The sequence below is a fragment of the Microcebus murinus genome, chromosome 11 (assembly GCF_040939455.1).
Source record: "Microcebus murinus isolate Inina chromosome 11, M.murinus_Inina_mat1.0, whole genome shotgun sequence".
NCBI classification, from domain to species: Eukaryota; Metazoa; Chordata; class Mammalia; order Primates; family Cheirogaleidae; genus Microcebus; species Microcebus murinus.
In genome coordinates this window covers 24,960,594-24,981,412 of record NC_134114.1, presented here as the reverse complement: position 1 = coordinate 24,981,412, position 20,819 = coordinate 24,960,594, and the positions used below count along the sequence as shown (strand labels likewise).

At 45.4% G+C, this 20,819-nt stretch overlaps 1 protein-coding gene across 2 annotated transcripts in view; it reads right to left on the bottom strand.

Moving 5' to 3' along the window:
• NPR3 (natriuretic peptide receptor 3) overlaps positions 1 to 20,819 on the bottom strand; it is a 70,896-nt gene that overhangs the window by 6,006 nt on the left and 44,071 nt on the right. Inside the window, exons 4-7 of one of the 2 annotated variants that reach the window (XM_012738451.2) lie at positions 9,924 to 10,059; positions 4,134 to 4,228; positions 2,005 to 2,140; positions 460 to 544 (exon numbers count right to left, since the gene is read on the bottom strand). In XM_012738451.2, coding sequence (XP_012593905.1) covers positions 460 to 544; positions 2,005 to 2,140; positions 4,134 to 4,228; positions 9,924 to 10,059 — 452 coding nt within the window. Of the gene's footprint in view, positions 1 to 459; positions 548 to 2,004; positions 2,141 to 4,133; positions 4,229 to 9,923; positions 10,060 to 20,819 lie in introns of both variants that reach the window. The other variant, XM_012738450.2, reaches the window with a different exon arrangement.

The window sequence follows — 20,819 nt, the reverse complement described above, 5'->3', positions numbered from 1 at the left end:
TGGTAACTAAGCATACAGGTTCTCCAGATACTGGGCACAGATCAGCCTGAGAGCATGGGTTACTCAGAGTTCCCTCCTGCTCTTTAAGAAGATGAGCCCAGACACCTATTTTGGAATTGGAAGAAGCCTGAGAACAGGGAGGTTGAGCTTCTCCTTTGTCCTCTCTCCACATATGCATTTGGTGAGTGATAGAAATTCTTGTCAGAATATCTGTAATCATCAGACAGCAGTGGCTCTCTGTCCCACAAGAGGATGCAAAAGAAACCCATGACCCCAATACCCAGTATGCTAACTCACGGACCACAAACCCGGACTCACACCAAAAGGATGGCTTGGGTGTTTTAACCACCATGCTCCTTGGGCAAAGGAAAGATGTTGACAGGTCATAAAGAGGAGCATGCAAAACCAAGTGGTGAAGGCAGTGAAGGAGAGTGAATTTAACTTTATAAACGTCCTCACCTGAAAAAGTAGAAGGCCATCAGCAAACCAGCTCCTAGCAGGGCCCCCACGACAATTCCCGTCACCGCTGATTCTTCTAGGCCACCTGCTTAAGAAAGAAACATAGATAATCAGGGTTCATTCTGAGAAGCAGTTAGCAATGCCTTGAGTTTCATTCATTGGAAGATTCCTGATTTCCCACTTGAGGCAAATTTTCTTTTCTTTTTAAGAATTATTTTTTAGGGAATCCTGCACTTTGGTTTTTTGTTTGTTTGTTTTTTATTTGCCCTAGTGCAACAAAACTTAAGAAGCATTTGAGAAAGTGCTAGATAAAAAGAAACCTCAGTTTCTGGTTACTGCTAAGGGAGTGAGCACCATAGGAATAGAAGCTGATTAAAGAAGAATTTGAAGAAAACTGGAAACTGAAGATTTCAGATATAGCCACATCTTTTTTAGTCTATAGTCAGAGGAGACAACAAGATGGACCATGACACTGACCCAGAACTTCTTATTTTCACAGAGGGATGGTGACACTTTAAAGTGCTAGAAGATTTGGTGAAAAATTCATTGGGTCAATGTTCTGTTTTTAGGTGTTCTCTCACCAAAGCCAGAGTTTCATGTCAAAATGTCCTATATAGCTTTGTGAAAATGTGAATAACAATTTGAAACCATCCTGTTCAGTAGTGTCCCAATTATACAAAAATGACAAATAAGTAGCTTGTATATAAAGAATTTAGAATACGGCCTTCAATGCATTAGCTCATGAGATCCTCAAAACAGCCCTAAGAATTGGGTCTATTTCTTTAATTTTACAAGGGTGGGATTTCAAATCCATAACTCCAGAGACTGAGTTCTTAACACACTTCCTCCTTAATTCCTTCCCAAAATGATTGCATAGACAGAAACCGCTCACAGTTTGGAAGACAGTCCCCAAAGCATATATGTAAGCCTAAAATGACCAGCTGGCCTGGGAAATCGATCTTTACTTTGTTCTCCCTCAGTACCTTATAAAAGGGTCTCTCTAAAGCTATGATTTCTAACAGTTTTCCTATTTGCAAGCTACTTATAAGAACATCCATTTGCTTCTCTATGTACGAGGCTGTTCATAAAAACAAATTTGCACTTACCTGCTGATTTGTAAATTTTCCAGTGTTTAAGGGATGTTATCTGTTTGGTTCTGAGGAACTGGAGGATGACTACAAACTTTGAAAATCAAAATGAGACTTGCTATGAGGGATGACTATATGACTGACACTTTGTAATTGATATTTCAATTTTTCCTAAAAGTGGAAATCTCGAACAACTAAGAGATTATAATAAGAGATGTAAAAGTAGGAACAAGCCTTCTACCACTGGGGAGAGAAGAGTAGAAGGGAAGAATAACCTAGAATCCTCAAATATAGGCAGGATTCCAGTTTGTGAATTGTTCCATGCGTTTTACCACCTCAGAAAAAGAAATGTGAACTTTGAGAACATGAACTCCTAGAGAACACGTGTGTTTTAAACTTGCATTGCACCAAGACTAGAGATGATGACATAAGTAACAAATTAAGTCTCTAGACTTACATGATTTGCAAGGAGAGCTGTTGGTGTGCTCCACGATTCTGGTTTCATCTATTCTCAGTTTTAAAGGGCCCCAAGGATATTTGACATTTGGCCGCATTTCAAAACGACCTTCTTTACCAAAGTAATCACCAATAACCTGTATAAAAGCAAACAACCAAATAGATAAAGTGAAAAGCCAAAGAAGGCAAGAAGCTCGCAGTCTTGCACACCTACTCCCAAAAGTGCACAGCCTCATCTAAAATGGGCTGCCTCTGGGCGCGTCATAAAGTCGCCCCCTCCAGGAAGGGAAGAGCACGTGGCCTGGGCGGGCTCCCCTGCTGTACCCCTGACTGCCCCGTGTGTGCTCAGGACTTTGTAAGACAGGACTTGAAGTCGCTTTTGGTGCTCTCACTGTAGCTCCCCACCGCAGGGCAAGTGCCCACGCAGGACCAGAAGGATGTGGGAAGGGTGCACCTGGGCCTCCCCCCACTGAAGGCCCAGTCCTGCCAGCATTGCCCCTGGGCAGTCTTCAGTCACTACTACCTAGTGGAAAGGGAGTTTTTTCCCCCTATCTCAGAATTCATGGCTTTTCCCTTGCTCAACACAGAGAGCACTGCCCCACCCACCTGCCCCGGGGGAGCCCACCCGCTCAGCCATTTGTAAGGCCCAAGTTACTTTCAGAGACATGTGAGGGACAGCCAGCGTCCACTGCATACCCAGGCGAAGCACATCACAGGTACCTGGCCTCACGTCCCTCAATTAGCTCAATATATAATTAAAGAATTAAAGAGTATCTTTTAGAAACGTCCTGTTTCACCCTCTTCCGATGGTCAGACTGTTCCTTCCAGGGTCACACTGTCCTCTCTGATTAATTCACCCTATTTGCACCCCCATTTCCAGGCTGAACTCTCTATTTCAACTGGCTCCTGGGGCTCCTGGACAGTCATTATTCCTTTATGGTTCAGTTCCAGGATCACCCCTCAGTTTCTGGTTACATCGACTCTTTGATCAGCTCCCCCAAACCTGACCTAGAAGCACCTTCCCACCCAGGTTCTCGGGACTTTTTTTACTTTTGTCTGGGCACAAGCACAGGACTTCTGAGTGGCTCATGACATCTCCTCCCCTCTCTCCTGAGCGAGGCCCAGCAGGCTCTCAGGCTGTCAGGTCACAGTAGAAAGAATTCCAGATCACCACCAAAATATAGCAATGGCTGGCGCGTACTGAGCAATTAGCACGTGCTTAACACACCTGGGCACACTCCTGCAACCTCACAAACTATTACTACCCACCTTGCCCAGAGGGGGAGCCTGGAATTACAGATGAGAAGACCCAGACCACTCAATGAGCAAAAAACCATTCAATAAACATGGCAGGGGTGACTGCTGCTGCCTTGCCCACACTCAAGGGCCAGGCATCTGGGTGCAGAGAGGAAAACACTTGCCAGGCCCCATAAAGGGCTGCTGGAGCAATGGCCCTGCATGAGTGAGGGTGATCAAGGCAACACAGAGGAAGTGGAATTCTTTGCGGAAACATTGTCTGTTTGTATAATTTATATATATATTTATAATTTAAAATTTATATAGTACTTTTCTAGGTTTCATTTTAACTGGTCCTCATTAATCATCATGTGAGACTGGCAAGGAAGAGATTATGATTTCCATGTTATAATGCTACAGCTGAGGAAACTGAGGCAGAGAGCTCACACTCCCGGTAAGCATAGGAGACTCATCTTTCTGTCCAGGGCACTCCTTTCTCTTCATGATAGTATCCTGAAACTATGTCAGCTTTTGAAATATTAACACGTGCTGACTTTGCAACCACCCACGAAAGAAAAGCTCAAATATTAAGGGAGGAAATACAGTCCAAGTTACCTTTTTTATCTGATGACCCTCTCGCGTAGGACTATGATATGATTCTTGGCGACTTGAAAGGTAGGATTGTTCTACTTGGAAAAAACATGAAGTCTTCCCCAGCACCCCTAATCAACCGTGAGCTCTCCCTACTTGGAGACACCCAGGCTTTCAACTCATTCTTATTTGGAGGATTTGAAGGCTGCTTTGGGGACAGCTCTTTGGCCACCAGGACAAATACATTCCTCAGAGTCCCACCTAGAGGAAGGAGCAGCTGCTGCGGAAATGTCGTGTGCTCACCTCCTGGGTGCCCGCTTCCGTGTCCGTCATGGCGATGACAGAGAAATCCCCGTAGCGATCCCCGTTGGCATCTATGGACACCTGGCCGGCGATACCTGCAGGACGAGAGGTGAAGAACGCGAAGTTGGTTACTGAAAACACCTCTGTCTGCCAACAAAAACAAGAGAATGAATTGATCGGATTTTTTTAAACAAACTCATGCCACAGGGAATGTCATCAGACTCGGAGCATTTTTGTTGGCATTTGGAAAGACATCGTAATTTCATCTGTGTCTGCATTCCTAAATTCTTAACATTTCTCCATTTAAAAAGGAAAAGGAAAAGAAATAAATGATCTTCTTTGGGGAATATGTTTGAAAAAAGATTAAGGCTAATCCTGAAAGCAGCATGCTTATCCCAGCCAGAGTTTTGTATTAATGTTTTTTTTAAGTTGCAGAGTGAGAAGCAGAGGTGTGGTACACTCAGAGACTTGTCGTGGGCCCGCATTATTGTGAATAAACACTATAAAAGAAAAATAATTCCATGTGCTTTACTGCAGGCTGCTTTAATACACAGGAGAGCAGAGGGCCTGCCTCGTGGGTCACTGGAGCCAATAACTGGAGAAGAGCTATTCTTCTGTATCCCGGCTGGGTTCTTCATTCATTATTTATCCACATGTTCTCTGGATGATTACAGGGAGCTGAATTCGTGCTGCGGCTGAGGCAAAGATGAATCGGACACATTGTCTGCTCAAGAGAGGGGCAGCCTAGACTGGGGATTGGGCTTGTTCACAGTGGGATCCAACTGCTTGCATTTAAACCCCACATTTTACATCAAAGTAGCTCCATGACCTTGTACATAGCCCTCTGAGCCTCAGTCTCCACAATTATAAAATGGGCATAATAGTACCTCCCTAGCAAGAGGCAGTGGAGAAGATTAAATGAGATAAAACAAGCAATGCACTTTCAACACATGTTTAAGAAAAGTTAGTTGTCTTTGTCCATTGTTAATACTACTAGCACTATTACTATTTATGTTATAATTATTCTTATTACTACTATGCTTAAAGTCTGAGAGGGAGCGCCTGACCATGCCAAAGCATTCAGAAGAGGAGCTAGCACATCAAGCTGTAGAATCAGGGAGGACTCCATGAAAGAGCACTTTACAGGGCTGTTAGGGGAAGAAGTCTATGATTTAGACAAGAAGTAGTCAAGAAGTGGGAGCACTCTAGGCAGAAAGGCTGGCCTGGTTGTGTTTACCAAGGCATGGAGGCCCAAAGGAACCAGAGGAGCTCTGAGGTTTCTGGGAAGATGGCCCATGTGTATGGGTGGGGGGCAGGGGCAGTGACATGAAAGGCCAGAATGGGGTGGCCAGAGAGTAGAGGGCCTTGGCTGGCCACTTGCTTTGGCCAGCAACGGTAGCTTAGAGAAGCTCATCAGTAAAAGCAAATATACATCATTGGCTAATATTAAATATGTCTGTATCATAATTTTCAATCACTAAATGAGAGAACGCATACATCCACCGCATTCTAATTAACTAACGCTATTTCCTTTTAAACCGGGGGAGTTCAGTGTAATTCTTAATTGGTGTTTCTATTGATTTGGTTCTCTCTGGAAGTACTGACTCCTCTAGTAAAATGAATGTCTGGGAAAAAGGCTCCCAAGGGAAAGTTCCATCCTCTAGTGTGGTTTGGAGTGAGCAGGTATTTGGGTCTACTGTCCTTTGGGCTGTGGTTTGAAGGCCCACTGATTTTTCCAGACTTCGGTCTACTTTGCCGGAAACAGAGTGGAGCTACCATTCATTTTGATTTTTTTGTCTTCTTAATATAGGCTGGTTACAAAGGATACATCTATCTTTAACTTGTGTATCCTTGACAGCCTATAAAACTTTTGAGTGATAGATATGATTTTTTTAAAAAATATATTTATCCAAATATACTGGCTGTGCAAAGCCATTTGTCATTCCATCAAGAGGTGTTTGTGCTGGTGTGTCCTGCTAAGTGTTTCGCAGAGTATTTTATAAGATGAGGTGGCCCTAGTAACTCAAGACCTCATTACACCTTTAAGCTATTACTATTCTGCCAAGAAACGGGGTGAGAATCCTCGGGGTGGCCGATTAGCAAAGTGAGATTTCACCCAAGAGTATCGTACATAAGGTGAGAGTGTCAGGCTTACAGCAGAATTTTCCTGTACTTAAGTGATGAGACTTTCCACCCTCATTTCTGTTTGCCTGTAGTGGAGCTCAAGGTTGAAGCCACAGTCCTATTTACCTTGTCACTCTGACCTCTCACACAGAGGAAATTCAGCTTCTTCCCAGGCCATTTATTGAAAGCCTTGAGAGTTGATCACAGGTTTCAAGGCAATAAAATCCAAATTTGTCAAATCACATCCAGGGTATTTTTCCCTTGACAATTTAATGGTCACTTCCAGTGACCACTCAAATTAAAATTGTTTTTCATTTTAGGAAGGTTAGAGTTTTCCTTCATACAGATACCTTGGAGTTCTCTGGGGGCCTACCATCAAATGGACCATTGTTTAGCAAATATAATGGGCTCTCCAAACAACTCAAGCCCCAAACTTACCTTAGCTTCAATTACCTTTACATTTGGACAAATGAGATTTTAATTTTGGACTAAATTATACAATTGATTGTTTTAGGACTCATTTCATATTGCCTATGTAGACCTGGCCCTGGAATGGGACTAGCAAGGCAGCCTATGGGGAAATAGAGCCCATGCCCTGGCTCTGCACAAAGCTACATTCTGCCATCGTGGGCACCTGCCCTGCCCTTAATAACCTCCTTCAGTGGCGCCCTCCAGCAGCCCCCAACTCTGGCCTCTATCCTTCTGTCAGAAAACCAAGAACAAATGACCACACCGCGTAGTGAGTAATAGCTAAGAATGGGCTGTGGCCGACCAAGGTTGTGTCCACACACGCCAGTTCCTCAGTGTATTGTGCAAAACTTCTGGGAAAGTTGACTCTGTCCTAATTTAACCCCCTGAATTATCCTGTTCGGTTCCAACTCCTCAGCTGAAGCAGTCAGAGGTAAAGCAAGATAATCCCGAGGCCTCCTTGCCCATGTCCTGCAATCTGTCTGAAGTTAAGGATGTCGCTCTGCTTTTGAGTAAGACATGGCACCCACGAAAACCCCAGGGAGAAATGAAATCCACCAGTTGCCACCATAGTTACTATGGTGGCCACAGGAGCGTGGCTAGGGGGCTAGGACAGCCTGACCCCTCCCTACTAGCCCACCCTTTCTAACAACTGGGGACGAGCTGAGGAGTGCAGTGGCCAGAAGTCCCAACTGAAAAAAACATGTGCCCCAAATCTAGAGTTGACAGTACTTGTTCCCATCATTGAAAAACGTCACGAGTTGGGCCAAGCACGGTGGCTCACGCCAGTAATCCTAGCACTCTGGGAGGCCAGGGCAGGAGGATTGTTTGAGCTCAGGAGTTTGAGACCAGCCTGAGCAAGAGCGAGACCCCATCTCTACTAGAAATAGAAAAAATTAGCCAGGCATGGTGTCACATGCTTGTAGTCCCAGCTACTTGGGAGGCTGAAGCAGGAGGATCACTTGAGCCCAAGAGTTTGAGGTTGCTGTGAGCTAGGCTGATGCCACAGCACTCTAACTAAAGCAAAAAATGAGACTCTGTCTCAAAAATATATATATGTATATATCGCTAGCTGGATTACAAATAAATATAGGCACACCCTAATGCATGCAAGGGCTCAAAGGAGGAGTTAGCACCATGCAGAACTGAAAGGGCCCTTGTCGTCCTTGCACAGGGGGAGAAGGGGAAGTTTGGGGGACGGGGTGATTAGTTCATGGCTAGGATGCAGGCTTCCTCGCCCCCAGTCCAGCTATCTGCATCCTATGTTAATGGTTCTCAAATGATGCCTGTCAGCACATATGGTTTACTTTCCACATTGCAGCCATAAGGACCACCTTTTGAAGACACAAGGCAGATCATGTCACTTGAAATCCTCAGGTGACTTTCTCACTCAGGTGGAGCCTAAAATCCTCAGCAAGGCTTCCAGGTTGGCCTAATCCAGCCCCACTACCTCTTCGGCTTAGACTCCCATCACACTGCCGCCCACACCTTTCTTGCTCCTCTGGGAACAGTCCGCACTCTCCCACCAGAGGCACTCGAAGTCTCCCAGTCTCTGTGTTTGCTGCTCCCTCGGGAATTCTCGCCCCTAAACATTACATACTTTCTCCTACTTCCCTCAAGTCTCTTATTCAATTGCATCTCTCGGAAGACCTTCCCTGACCAGCCTAAACTAGCATTCCCATGCCTCCCCTCCACCACCTCTAGCTCCCTACCCTGCTCTATTTTATAGTCCCTGAAATGGTGTATTTATTTGTTTATAGCTATTCCCTCAACTAGTATGTAAGCTCAATTGATTGCAGGAAACATCTTCTGTTCACTGCTGAATCCTCAGCACCTTGAACGGTGCCTAGCACATTGTAGGTGCTCATTGAATATTTGTCGAATGAATGAATGAATGAATGAATGAATGAATGAAAGTTGTTATCTGCAAGGCTTCAGCCTCAGATCATTTCCATATTGAGTTCTGTGTTAGTGTTCTTTGAGTGTTGGTGAGGTGAGAAGAAACCAACACTCTTATATACACCGTTGGCAAGAATAGATTAGTAGACCTTTCCAGAAGCTATTTGGCAATAGTTAATGCATTTTAAAAAACACCAACATACTTTTGGATCCAGAAATCCCACAACTCGGAATGTTCCCTGTTGGAAGTACTCACAAAAATTCATCACGATGTGCAAGAAGCTTGCAACAGCATATTGCATAATAGCAAAAATTGTAGACAACCGAAGTGTCCAGTAGGAGATTGGTTAAAGAAATTCTTGTACAGCCATACACTGAAATAATATATAGTCATCACTTTAAAATGCATTGGATCTATGAGTTCTCATATAGAAAATTATTTTACTTGACATGCAAGTTAAAAATCCTAAGATGAAAAGTGGCATTCATAGTATGATAGCTTTTGTGTAAAATTTTTAAGTAAGATATACAAATGCAGCATATGTGCATCAAATATATTTAGATAGAATCATAGAAATTGTTAATAGTGATTTACATTGAGGAGAGGGGAGGAGGGTGAGAAGGCACTTTTCATTTTGCATATTCTTGTACTGTTTAGATTTTCTAACCAAGAATAGTCTCCTTCTTGTACAATTTTTAAATGTCAACAAAGTTGCTTGAGTGGTAAGACTATGGGCCATTTTTCCGTTGTTTTCTTATACTTCTCTGTTCTTAAGAAAGGGACAACTAATAGCCACTATTTTAAAAGTAAAAGCATAGGGCTCAACTGGACCTGCTAATCATCTCAAACCTCCAGGTTTAACTGTGACAGCTAATATTTTCTGAGTGTCACAAAACCAACATGGTCTGAACAAATGAATGTACCTCTGAGATTAATACTTGTTTTAAAAATAGCCACGGACCCCTTCACAAACTAATGGTTCTGTCGTGAATGAGGCTTGTGTTAAATGTAATTTCAAGACACAGAAAGTTGTTACTTTAAAAATCAGAAAGAGACAAGGCAATTCCTATTTCAGTGGGACTTTTTCAAAGCACTTTCACATGCATTATCTCACTTAGTTTTCACAACAAGCCTGTGAGGTGAGTTGATCTTGATTTTTTTTTTTTTATCCTTACTTTATAGCTGAGCAAAGCAGAATACTGGAAAGGACCCACAGCTGCAACAGAGAAAAACAGACCCAGAAAAAAGCAGCCACTCAATCGGCTGCAGTGCCGTCGCCGTATAGACTGAATCCGCACCTTCAAAGGTCCTGTTCCAAGTCTGCTGGATAATCTTCCCTCCATCCTTCTTGCTGTAACCAGCTCTGAGTACTTCGTGTAGAGCCAGGACGTAGAGGAGGATGGCATCGTGGAATCCTTCAACAAACATGTTCACCTGTAAAGGAAACCCCAGCCAGGTGAGCCCAGATGCCACATGACTCGCGTTCAGGAATAACACAAGCAATCGAAAGCGCTAACGAGTTAGACTTGAGGTCTGCGAGCAATGGCGGGGGTGGGCAGAAGGGTTGCTAACAGGAATCATGCCGTGGTTTTCCCGGCACTGGCCTAGTGGGGAAACCCCTTCCCCAGTTTGGGAATCTGGAGAGCAGACAAGATATTCGAGAAGTCAAGAAAGCTGTTGTCTGTTGACCAGGTCTGGGATTCCAGGTGTACCCACCTTTGTGGACAGACCCTTCTGCCCTTCTTCTTCCCCGCATCTGCCCTCTACCCCCAGCCTGCAGAGTCCAACCTCCCTGGTGAGGTCTTCCCCGCCCTCAACAGCCCGTGAGCTATCCCTGCTCTGAATGTGGAGCACGAATAACACGTAGGGACCCTAACAGCAGGGATCTGTTCACCAAAGTCAACCATGGCTGGCCGCCCACAGGAGTGCTGGTGCCAAGCGTGCAAAGAGGAGGGGACACTGAGACTTCTGCCCGTCCAGCATTTGTGTCCTCTCTTCTGCTAGCAATGACATCTCAGTCTCTCCTTATAGTTTTTGTTTTGAGTGGTTTGAGTGCAGCTAACCACTCCCTAGCCCACTCCCTGCCAAGATCCAAGGACAAGAAGAGAACCCAGGCTTGGACTGGAGGTGTAGCCTGGTTGAGGCGTGGCTTTAGCAAGATAGCCCTTGCCCTCAGGACACTTACAGTTTCATAAACATAAATAAACACTGGCCATGTGAACTCAGGGAAGTCGCTTCGCCTCTTTGAGCTTTGTTGCTTTCATCTTGTATGTTGGCCAGGAGACTAGTACCTGCTTCAAGAGGTGGCAAGAATTATATGATACAAGCAGCATAAAGTGCTTAGTATCATAACGCTCAGAGCATATGAAGTTTTCAGTAAATATAAACCAATACCATCACGACTACTTGATGGGCTCTAAAGTGTTAGAGTCCCTGCTGTGTCTGTCGTCTGCTCGGGATACAGTATGAACAACAAAAAAGGGAGTGGCCAGTATCATGGGTGGGGAGGGGTGGGCAAGAGAGGCTTAACAGCAGCGGCAGAAGTTGAACTGAGTTTGGAAAATGAAGAGATGTTTCGCAGGGTGGGAGGTTGAAGGAAATACTTCAGGAAGAGAGGTGTGGACAAAGGCAGGCACAGTCATGGCATACCCTGACAGGCTGGTGTATTCTAGGAGCTGCAAATGTTGTATGAGGCTGGGGGCGGGAGGGACATCATCATGCCGAGAGAGAGACAGGGACGGAGAGGGAAGGAGAGACAGAGCATGGAGACCCTGGAGGCCACACTGAGGAACTGGGGCTGTCTTCGGCAGGCATTTAATCACATGAGTTTAGTTTGCCCCTTAGCTGGAGTATAAGCACCCTTTGGTAAGTTCTAATACCACATTTAAACCCATCAGAACATTCATCCGACACGAAGTGAGCAAGTACAATGTTGAGAGGCTTACAAACTCTGTATACAAAGTACAAGATACGCAAGCCTTCTTATTTCAGGAAAATGTGTCAGTCATGGGATGCCTAGGAGGCAGAATGAATGGGGCAGTCTGCAGACCACCAGGAGGCCTGCCCCATCTCTGAAAAGAAACCCCGTGGGAAGAGATCTGCAGCACCTGGTTCAGATGCACAATCATCCACAAAAGGCACAGCTCGGCATCCGCTCTACTTGGCCTGTCCTGCCCCTCAGGATGGGGAATCCTGCTGGCAGCACAGAAGCAAATATTTCAGGTTTGCCAAAGCTTCCTGCTGAGAAGCAGGTTAGAATAATGGTTAAAAAGCCTGGGCCCCCTTCCGGCTCTGCCACTTCCCAGCCATGTTTCTGGTTTCCTCATCTGGAAAATGAGGATAATAATACCTGTCTCACGGGGTAATATTATTATGTCTCACAGGGATGCTGTTAGGTTAAATTAATAAATATAAAAGGCCTTGTTTGAACAGTGTCTGGCACAGCACTCACCATTAGCTTTGTTGTTGCGATTGTCTAGCCCACTGACTGCCACAGTAGACAAAAAATGTTTTTTCCTTGTGTCCCTGGTGTTTTATAACGAAAATAGAATAAAAACTTCGAAAACAAAACGATCCTTTCTAATTTAATGAAAAATTTGTTATTTTTATTGTTTTCTGTGCGTGAGTTTCATGCAAATTGAAAAATAATTCTCTCAGCTTCCAAGGTGAAGAGACATGTGAGTTACATACGCTTCACAAAGCCCTAGACTCAAAACTAGCGTGAGTTAAATACAACTCACACGGCAGTTAACGTGTTAGAAATGGAAAACTATGAACCTAGAGATCCACTTAGCTTTGAACTTCTAATAGTAGTGTTCAGAAAATAAGTGGTTTCCTCACAGATAGCACCTCTTATTGACCCATTTTATCCTTATGGGGAGCGAAGTTTCCCATCCGGCTTTGGTACCCAAGACTGTGCTCTTCCACAAAGCCAAGCCCTTAATTCTGCCCAAAGGTGACAGGTGCAGTGTCCTGCTGACCCTCTGGTAGAGGAGGAGTGTGGGAAAGAATGTGTCCAGAGGGGAGCTATGAGTTAGCTGGCTGGACCCACTGTCAGTCCTGGCCCTGCCATGTTACTTAATCTCAGTTAATTCTGAGAATCTCAGCTAATTCTCAGTTTCCTCATCTGTTAAGTGGGGGTTTAGTACCAACTCACCTCATAGAGCTCTTCTGGGGACTAAGTGAACTAGTGCGTGTAAAAGACCTAAAACAATTCCAAGGACCCTGGAGGCAACTGCTAGATGCTGGAGCTCATTCTTAGCTGTCAAGCTTAAGTCCCAGCGTGATTATTTTCTTAGGCAAACAAGAATGATGTAGAAACAACATCTACTAGTCAAAGATAATTTTCTGCTCATTTGCCTATGCCAGTTGGATTTTCCAAAGGAATATGAAATTTTCACTTAATCCATGAGGTCATCATGGCTTGAGAAAGTATGCACACTGATGAATTTTAATAGGTGGACTTCAGCTGTGTAATTTCATTCTCGGGTCACAATAAAACAGATATTTTTTTCAAAAGGTCCATCTTCTCTTTGATAACTCTATAGAAACCACCCTGCTACAGAGGGAAGTCACAGAAGCACGGAGTCGTGGACCAGAGGAGGTGGCAGGTGCCTTACGTGGGCTGTGAACTGATCCCCTCCTCACTTTGAGAACCCAAAGAGCATCGCTCTCCTCTGTCTTCCCTCTGTCTTCTGTACCTGAGTGTCTCGCCCTGTAAGCGCTTTGTTCCTGGGGTGCCCTGGACAGCCCCTGCTGAAGTTGTGAAGTACCAGCTTCTGGACATCACCCATCCATCCCTGTGCTCCTCCTCTGTCCCCTGCTCACACGGACACTGGCCGCCCAAACACTGGCCACCCATGTGCCCCAGCACCACGCCCTGTCTGGCCCTTCTCCTTTCTTCCTTCTTGATTTGTACTCTGAGCCACCCACCTTTACAAGCCAGGATGGAAAGAACAATTATCTGGTGGCGAACCATGAACTTGGGCTACTTTTGTCCTAACAGATCTGGTGGTAGAAGGGAATATACAGGCTCTGAGCACACGCTCAGGTCTGAAAACGCATTTTATCTTGATTTGCAAATGGATCGCAAAGTTTACCTTCTTTTCTCTGCAAGTGGCTGAGCGTCCCCCTCTCCTGCCAAAACCCGCAGGAGAGCTGCTGCTGGCCCCGCCTGCTGCGGGGGAGGCTTCATAACACCTACCTCATAGGACCTCGAGCCAGAAGCAAAACCCTAGAGACCGTCTTTGCTCGAGGAGAACATTCTCACATCTACACGTGTTTTTTAATGGGAGGAAAGCCCGTTAGCACATTGTAGACACTGAAAATTAGAAGTGCAAATTAAGAAGGAAAAAAAAAATGAGGGAGGAAAAAAACCCAGAGTATAAAGTTGCCTCAGGAACACTTTCTACCAACCCTCAGGCTGAAAGAAACAAAGTCATCTGGTGTGTCCCCTGCCTTCCAAGGGAACCACGCTTGAACGTCAAGGTCCCGACTGATGTTCAGGTCGTGCTGTTGTGACCTACGACAGAAAATGGGATCTCCCCATTGAGCAGCCTATTCCAGTATCGAGCAACTTTTCTTGCCAGAAATCTCTTTCTTACCATCATTAACCACTAAGCCTTAATTAAATTCCTAAATCCACCCATTCCCCTGCTACATGCTGAACAAACTGAGTCAAGAGAACACTACAGTTTTTAATCTCCACCAAACAGCACCACAGCTCCGTACAAACTGTAGGTGTGCTCTACGAACGCAAGTTGTGCAATGGGCCACCATGAAGGCCAAGCTCCAGGGTAACCATTTTTTGTGCAATGTATCAAATAAAGGGTCTGGCACTCAAACGAGATGAGAAGTGTTCACAATCTTCCACTCACCCTGGGAAGTCTGCCAGAACAAGGTAGCATGATAACTCGCTTATTAATTTATCTCAATTCTCTGTGCAGCTGGCCACCAGCAGCTATGCCAAATGGAAGAACACCATTTTTGTCATTGGCCTTCCTCTCTGACAGCATTGGCCAGCTACCTCTATTTCTTAGTGGCCTTTTCTAAGCCTCTAGCATGGGTAGAGCTGAATAGAAATCTTGTTACTTTTTATTTTTTTTAACTGAGCATAGAAGAGTTGCTGCTCATGGTGGGGCTCCTGTCTGTGACAGGGAGTCACCTCTCTCCGTCTCATTTTTCTCTGGGGAGGCAAAGTCATATTTAGATGCATTCCTCAATGCTTGTGTTCCAAAGAAGCAGGCGAAGAACGCAGCAGGCCTCAGCTGTTCTGTAAAGTGAGAGTGATCCAGCTCGTGGCGGAGCCTGGATATCTGAGAAAGCCTGTGACGCTCGCAGACAGAGGCGGCTGGACCAGAGCAACCCAGGCTCGATGCAAGGCTGGGCCGTGCCGGGGTTTTGCTCGTGTGTTCACGTGAACTCAACCACAGCACACGGGAGTTCTCTCTTCCTCCCCACAAACCGGTGGTTCCCAGCGCAAATGAGGAAGCATTCCTCATGAACCCTTTGGAAAAGACATGCCTTTTAACCTCCCATTTGGTTGAAGGGGCGGTGGGGGAAGGGGAATTGATGGAGGGCAGGTAAGAGAAGAAATGGGCCCATGACCTGCCTTCCGCCATGGTAGCTAGCAATGGCAGCATTGTCTTCTCTGACTAGTAATAAAATAAGACCCCGAAATGAACCTTGTCCAGCCCACCTGGACCCCTGGAAACAGAAGACAGCAGAGGGAGGTGGCCTGGGAATGCTGCACGCATAGCCCAAAGGTCAAACAATATTCTGCATTTGATGAACACTGTCCAAGAGATGTCTATACTTCAAAAATAGAGTATCTGTTTTCATTCAATTTCCTTTTAAATTATAACATTAAAAGTGTGCCATCTAGGGTAACAGCAGCAACTGCCATAAGCCAAGTAACATGACAACCTCCTCAACACCACTCGGGGTTGGGGGTGTCTCATGCTTACTGACAGACTCCCCAGTGTCTGCTCTCTATACTGGGCCTCCTCCATGGAGTTCCCACTTGGTCCCTTGCTGACTTATTTTAGCCTTGAGGAAAGTTAAGCCGAAGCTCTACACCCCGATCCTAGTAGAACTCAGGAAACACAAAGGGCGAGAAGCTTCCTGACAGCCAACGGCACAGCAGGGCGAGAGCCAGGGTTGACCCCCACAGCTCAGGGCTAGGCCACAGCACCGCTGCACCCCGGCAGACTTCTTCCTGCCCGAACTGAAGTTTTATGACTTTAGGTGGGGCAGGGTTTGCCCTAAGTGCCCTAAATAATTGTCCCCATCTTGGGCTCAGTTCTGTCCCTACAGCATACCCTGGCCTGGCAAATCAACTGGGACCTTATAGCCTGCAGCGTGGCCGCCAGCAGGTAGAGCAGACTTTTATCTCTCTTCGTCTGGAACAGAATGGATCACTGAACACAAGCAGCCTCAGGAAGGTCATTACGTAATGACCCTCCTTCACTTCCCCTAAAGACTAGGACAGCAGTGGGGGCTGAGCACAGGGCTCGCAGGGATAGCGCGTGGGATCCGTTGACCCGAGCAAAGCTCCACAAGGAAAGCCCGCGGGCCCTGGTTGTGAGGAACAGCAAGGAGGTGTTCGTGGGCTTCGATTTGGGAATTGGTGGGTATGGAGCACGAGCACATGATAATGACCTTTGCAAATTCTCCCAAGGCTCACACAGGGAATTCAGTCATCTGATACACGTGCCCTTTGAATGTGTCAGACACATGTTACATACCATGCTTCCCCTCAGCCCCCCCTCGAAGGCCTAGTTGAGAAATGCACGTACATGATGACATAGTTGTCCCCAGCTGGCAGATGAACGAGTGACGTCTCTCCTTGGCCTTGACGTCTCACCAGTGCCAACCAGATACGACTCTGGAGAGCTGGTGACCCGGCCCCACAAGACTGCTGGGGACACGTGCCGGCCTCTCTTCCCAGGGCTCTGTGCTCCTGTCGAGGCACGATGTGCAGGTGGGCAAAGGCATAACCAAACCCACAGGGGAAGGGCGGGAGCCGGCGGCAGGCACCCTGCGTCCCTGCAGCTCTGCCAGGTGCTGATGCAGAAAGACAAAGACCAAAGACGGGGTGACCTGGCCCAAAAAAGATAGAGATGGGGGAAGTCTCTAACCTTATTCTAAAAGGTTAGAGATGGGGCCAATCTCTAACCTTATTCTAAAAGGCCGAAACCAGAAAGAGCATTAATTCTAACTTCTCAGACTCGATGGTGCCCTCTTAAACTAGCCCTGAGAACTTCCAAAATTTAGCTGCCCCTAAATTTCTAGAGTCACCTGGAGGTATGATTACAAAGAAGAAATGAACAGAAATCCAGGTTTGGGATAAGGATGACATTTTTCCTTTTCTGTTTGGTACCCTAAAATGACATGGATTGAAGCTCTTACTCGAGGGGGGAAGGGGGCATGGGCAATATAAGTAACCTTAACACTTGTACCCCCATAATACGCTAAAATAAAAATAAATAAAATAAAATGACATATCCTCCCTGTTTTTATTTAAGCCATTTCAAAGTAATGACTAAGTAAGATCCAGAACTCCAAATCCAACAGTTTAATTTTGTCCAATTCTTAATTCAGAGTTTCCCAAGCCATATTCCATAGAACAAAAGCGTTCTCTGAAATGTTAGTGAATGTTCTATGAATAGCAAAACTGTGGTTATGCAGGTTTACAAAATGCTAAATCAAACAAAGTCAAGCAGTTCTCTCACTGCTGGGCAATAATCATAATAGACAACTTTTATTGAACATCTACTATATGCTAGGAGTTGTGTAAATGCAGCTTGAGTTCTACTGCATTTAGTCCTTACAAAACTTTCATAGATGGGTACTGCTGTTATCCCTTGGAAGACAGTCTGGCGAACATCCTAACAGAAAAAAAAGATCTTGGTCAGAGAATGGGGTCAAAACTGGAGAAAATATTGGGTATCCAAGTTCTTCAGCAGGGCCCAAACCTGGCTTGCCTAGTTATATGACATTTACCTTACTGACACATTGGTTCAGCCAACAAATTTGGGAAAAACAGCTTTGTGCTCTAGTCTGGGTTTTCAATTGGCCAATACTTGAGTAGCTTTACGACGTGCACGTGTAGGCTGGGAAGACAAATGAAAGAAAACTAAAGACTGGCAATTCAGTTCTTCAGTGACTGTGAAAGAGATGACCTCCAACCCATCCTCAGCGTGAGGAGGGACAGAACCCACACATGGACAGGGAATGGGAGGGCAGAAGATGGAAGAAGAAAGGAGGAGACAGAACGTGAGGCAACAAGACAGCCCCTCATTGGAAGCACACCTTTAAACCTGTAGCTAGTACAGCATGACGCAGCCAGATCAAGAGAATCGGGATTTCTGGTAAGCGAGGGACCCAGCCAAAGCTGACCTTGTCCCTACCATGAATGAAAGGCCTATTTTGCCACAGGAGCCTCTTAGCAAGCTGGACATGAAGGACAAGTGTCCTACCTAAGGGACCAGCCTGCTCCAAACACATCAGCATCCCAACCAGGTAGGAAAAGATGGATTCAATGTTTTCTAACTAGCACTCAGTATGAAATATAATGACTTTGGTTTGGGAGGGTCTTTATTCTATAAGTCCTTGAGTCTTGATAATAATAATAACCTTGATAAGCAATAATAATAATAGCAAGGCTTCATTTATCCAGCCTTATCAGGGAAACATGATGTTTCATGTAAGCAAACTTTCCAGGTTCCTAAATGTTATATCTCTAAGTATCAAAACTCTTTAAATCATCTAAACACCTTTGATGGAAATGTCCCTAAAGCAAAGCACGGGCACTCTTGCCATGGCAGCAGAAATATGCTGCATGAGGGACGGAAGGCTGTGACAACAGCACAGCCCAGCAGCCTCCATCACCATTGCGTGTGCTCCGTGCCGTGCACACAACGCTGACGCCACGCTGGTATTTTCCAAGCTATTCTCTCTTCTTCCACAGAACATGAGTCGGGACCCGCACCCCTCCCCCACACGCCTCCTTCCCGCGGCTGCCGACTCCTGCTTCTCATCCAGCCCTTCCTGCTGGGGATTAGGTTCTCACCAGCTCCGAATTAAGCCTAAATGCTTCCAGATGGTGAGGGTCACTCTCCATTGCTAGCCACCCCTGGAAAAACTCTGAGCACCACTGCTTTCAAAACCACTTGGATTCTCTGAGAATGCCTTGAGGTACTTTACACATTAGTCCCTGGGCTCAGACTGCCCTCCCCGTGGGCCTTGTGTCATCTAAAGCAAAGTCCCACTCAGCCGTGCTGCATGGTCTCAGGTCACCCCTCCAACCCACCTCCTAGCCTTCCCCAGCCAGTTCTGGGCCCTGGGAGGCCGACATACGTGCACAGCACCAACGGAGTCTCCGGTCCTCCAGCTTCTGGGTGGATTCGGCAGGAGATGAGAGGGCAGAGGAGAGAAAGGTGAGGATGCCAAGGGCTACTCTTCCCCACCAGATGCCACAGGTGGCTGTCCCCAGTTGCCATAGGGCTTGTGGGTCTGGTAACCTCTCCTTCCTCTTGCCCCCTCTGGTCTACAGGTGGTAACAGCTTCCCACTTTTGCAGGCCCTGTGAGCCACTCAGACTTGTTCTCTCTGAAGCCTTCTCTGAACCATCCAATTCCTGATTTCCTCCCCAAGTGCATTTAGTCCGAATTTGTATGATTTCAGTCACCAGTCTATTTTGCACTTTTCACATGCATGTAACCTGATCCTGCATGAGCTCCTTGATGCACATAAGCCATACCTTACTTAGGTATCTTCGTTTCTCTAGGACCCAGCCCTGTGTTGAACACAGAGACTGCACTCACTTGAACTGACGCCGCTGCCACTGTGCCTGCTCTAGCATGCCATCCTCCTCTCTCTCACCTGCTTCTACTAATGGTCTTTAAGCTGGGGGAAGAAATTCCAGGCTTGTTATAGCTATATTTAACATAAAAGTAAAGAGGTTCTGAGTGAGGATTGGAAAGATTCCCCTATAATAAAATTAACAGATTATATGTCTTTTTTTAGCTGCTCAAAGGCCCTTTTCACATACTTCTTTGCTCTTGACTGGGTCCTGCATTGTTGATATTACCATGAAATTGGCTCAGCAGCTATTGCTAAGGGAAAGATTTCCAGGTTTTAACACCAAGACAGGGATACTCATACAAACACTAACAATACACTTTTTAGCCAGTGAATACTCATTTTTTTTTCAGAAATCTTTTTCATCAAGTTTGCTACCAAAAAATAAAAAAACTAAATATTATCTTTATCACAATAAACTTAATTCCTTACATTTTGAGTATGGATTTGGAATGAAATTAAGAAATTATTGGCAACTTTCAGGGGTGATAATAGTATTATGGCTATGTTTTCAAAACATGATTTCCAGTAGTGGCAGGATAATTTGTACCATATTAACTCTCCCAAATAACAATTATATACTCTGGATAAAAATTTTTAAGAAGAACTATTTGGAGGCACCGGAAATTGACCAGAAGCAGACAGTAGCTGGCAGAGATCTGACCCTGGAAAGAAGAGACCACATTGCATGAGAACTAAATTTACACAGCTTTTCCCCTGAAGGTGCCCCTGGGCCAGGAGGTGCGGGGCAGCTAGCACTCCAGCAGAAAGTCACAAGCCTCTTGGCTTTAGAGGTCAAAGGATGTAGCTGAGAGCTGATATCAAGGGTGCAAATTGAGGGAGTAAATCCTGGGAAGAAGAGAGCCCCAGCGAAGGGAGCACCCGGATCTTTCCATAAACTTCTGATGTTCTTGATGGAGCCCTAACCTGCACGTGCACAAGGGAGACACCAAGAAGTCCATTTAAAAGCTGGAAGGCCAAGGAAGCTGAGGAGCATTTGAACTTCTGCCTTCTTCTGCACAGAAGAGAGTGTGTAGCTTGAATACCACCAAGTTAGAGGAACCTGGGACTTTCCAGTAAAACCCTATACAGACCGCAACTTAGGAGTAAAGAGTTTGTCCAAAGACTAAGGATTCATCCTAAAAATAAAAGCAAAACCAAAACAGAGCAACCCTAAGAAAGAAAAAGAAAAAAAAAAGTTTCCAAAAGTTCAAAGGTCAGTCAGTAATTTAATTACCTGCTAGAACAAAAATTAACTCTTCAGAGAAATGTATCTGAATACATATCATCCGCAATATCTATATAAAATCAAAAAATACTAGACAAGTGAGG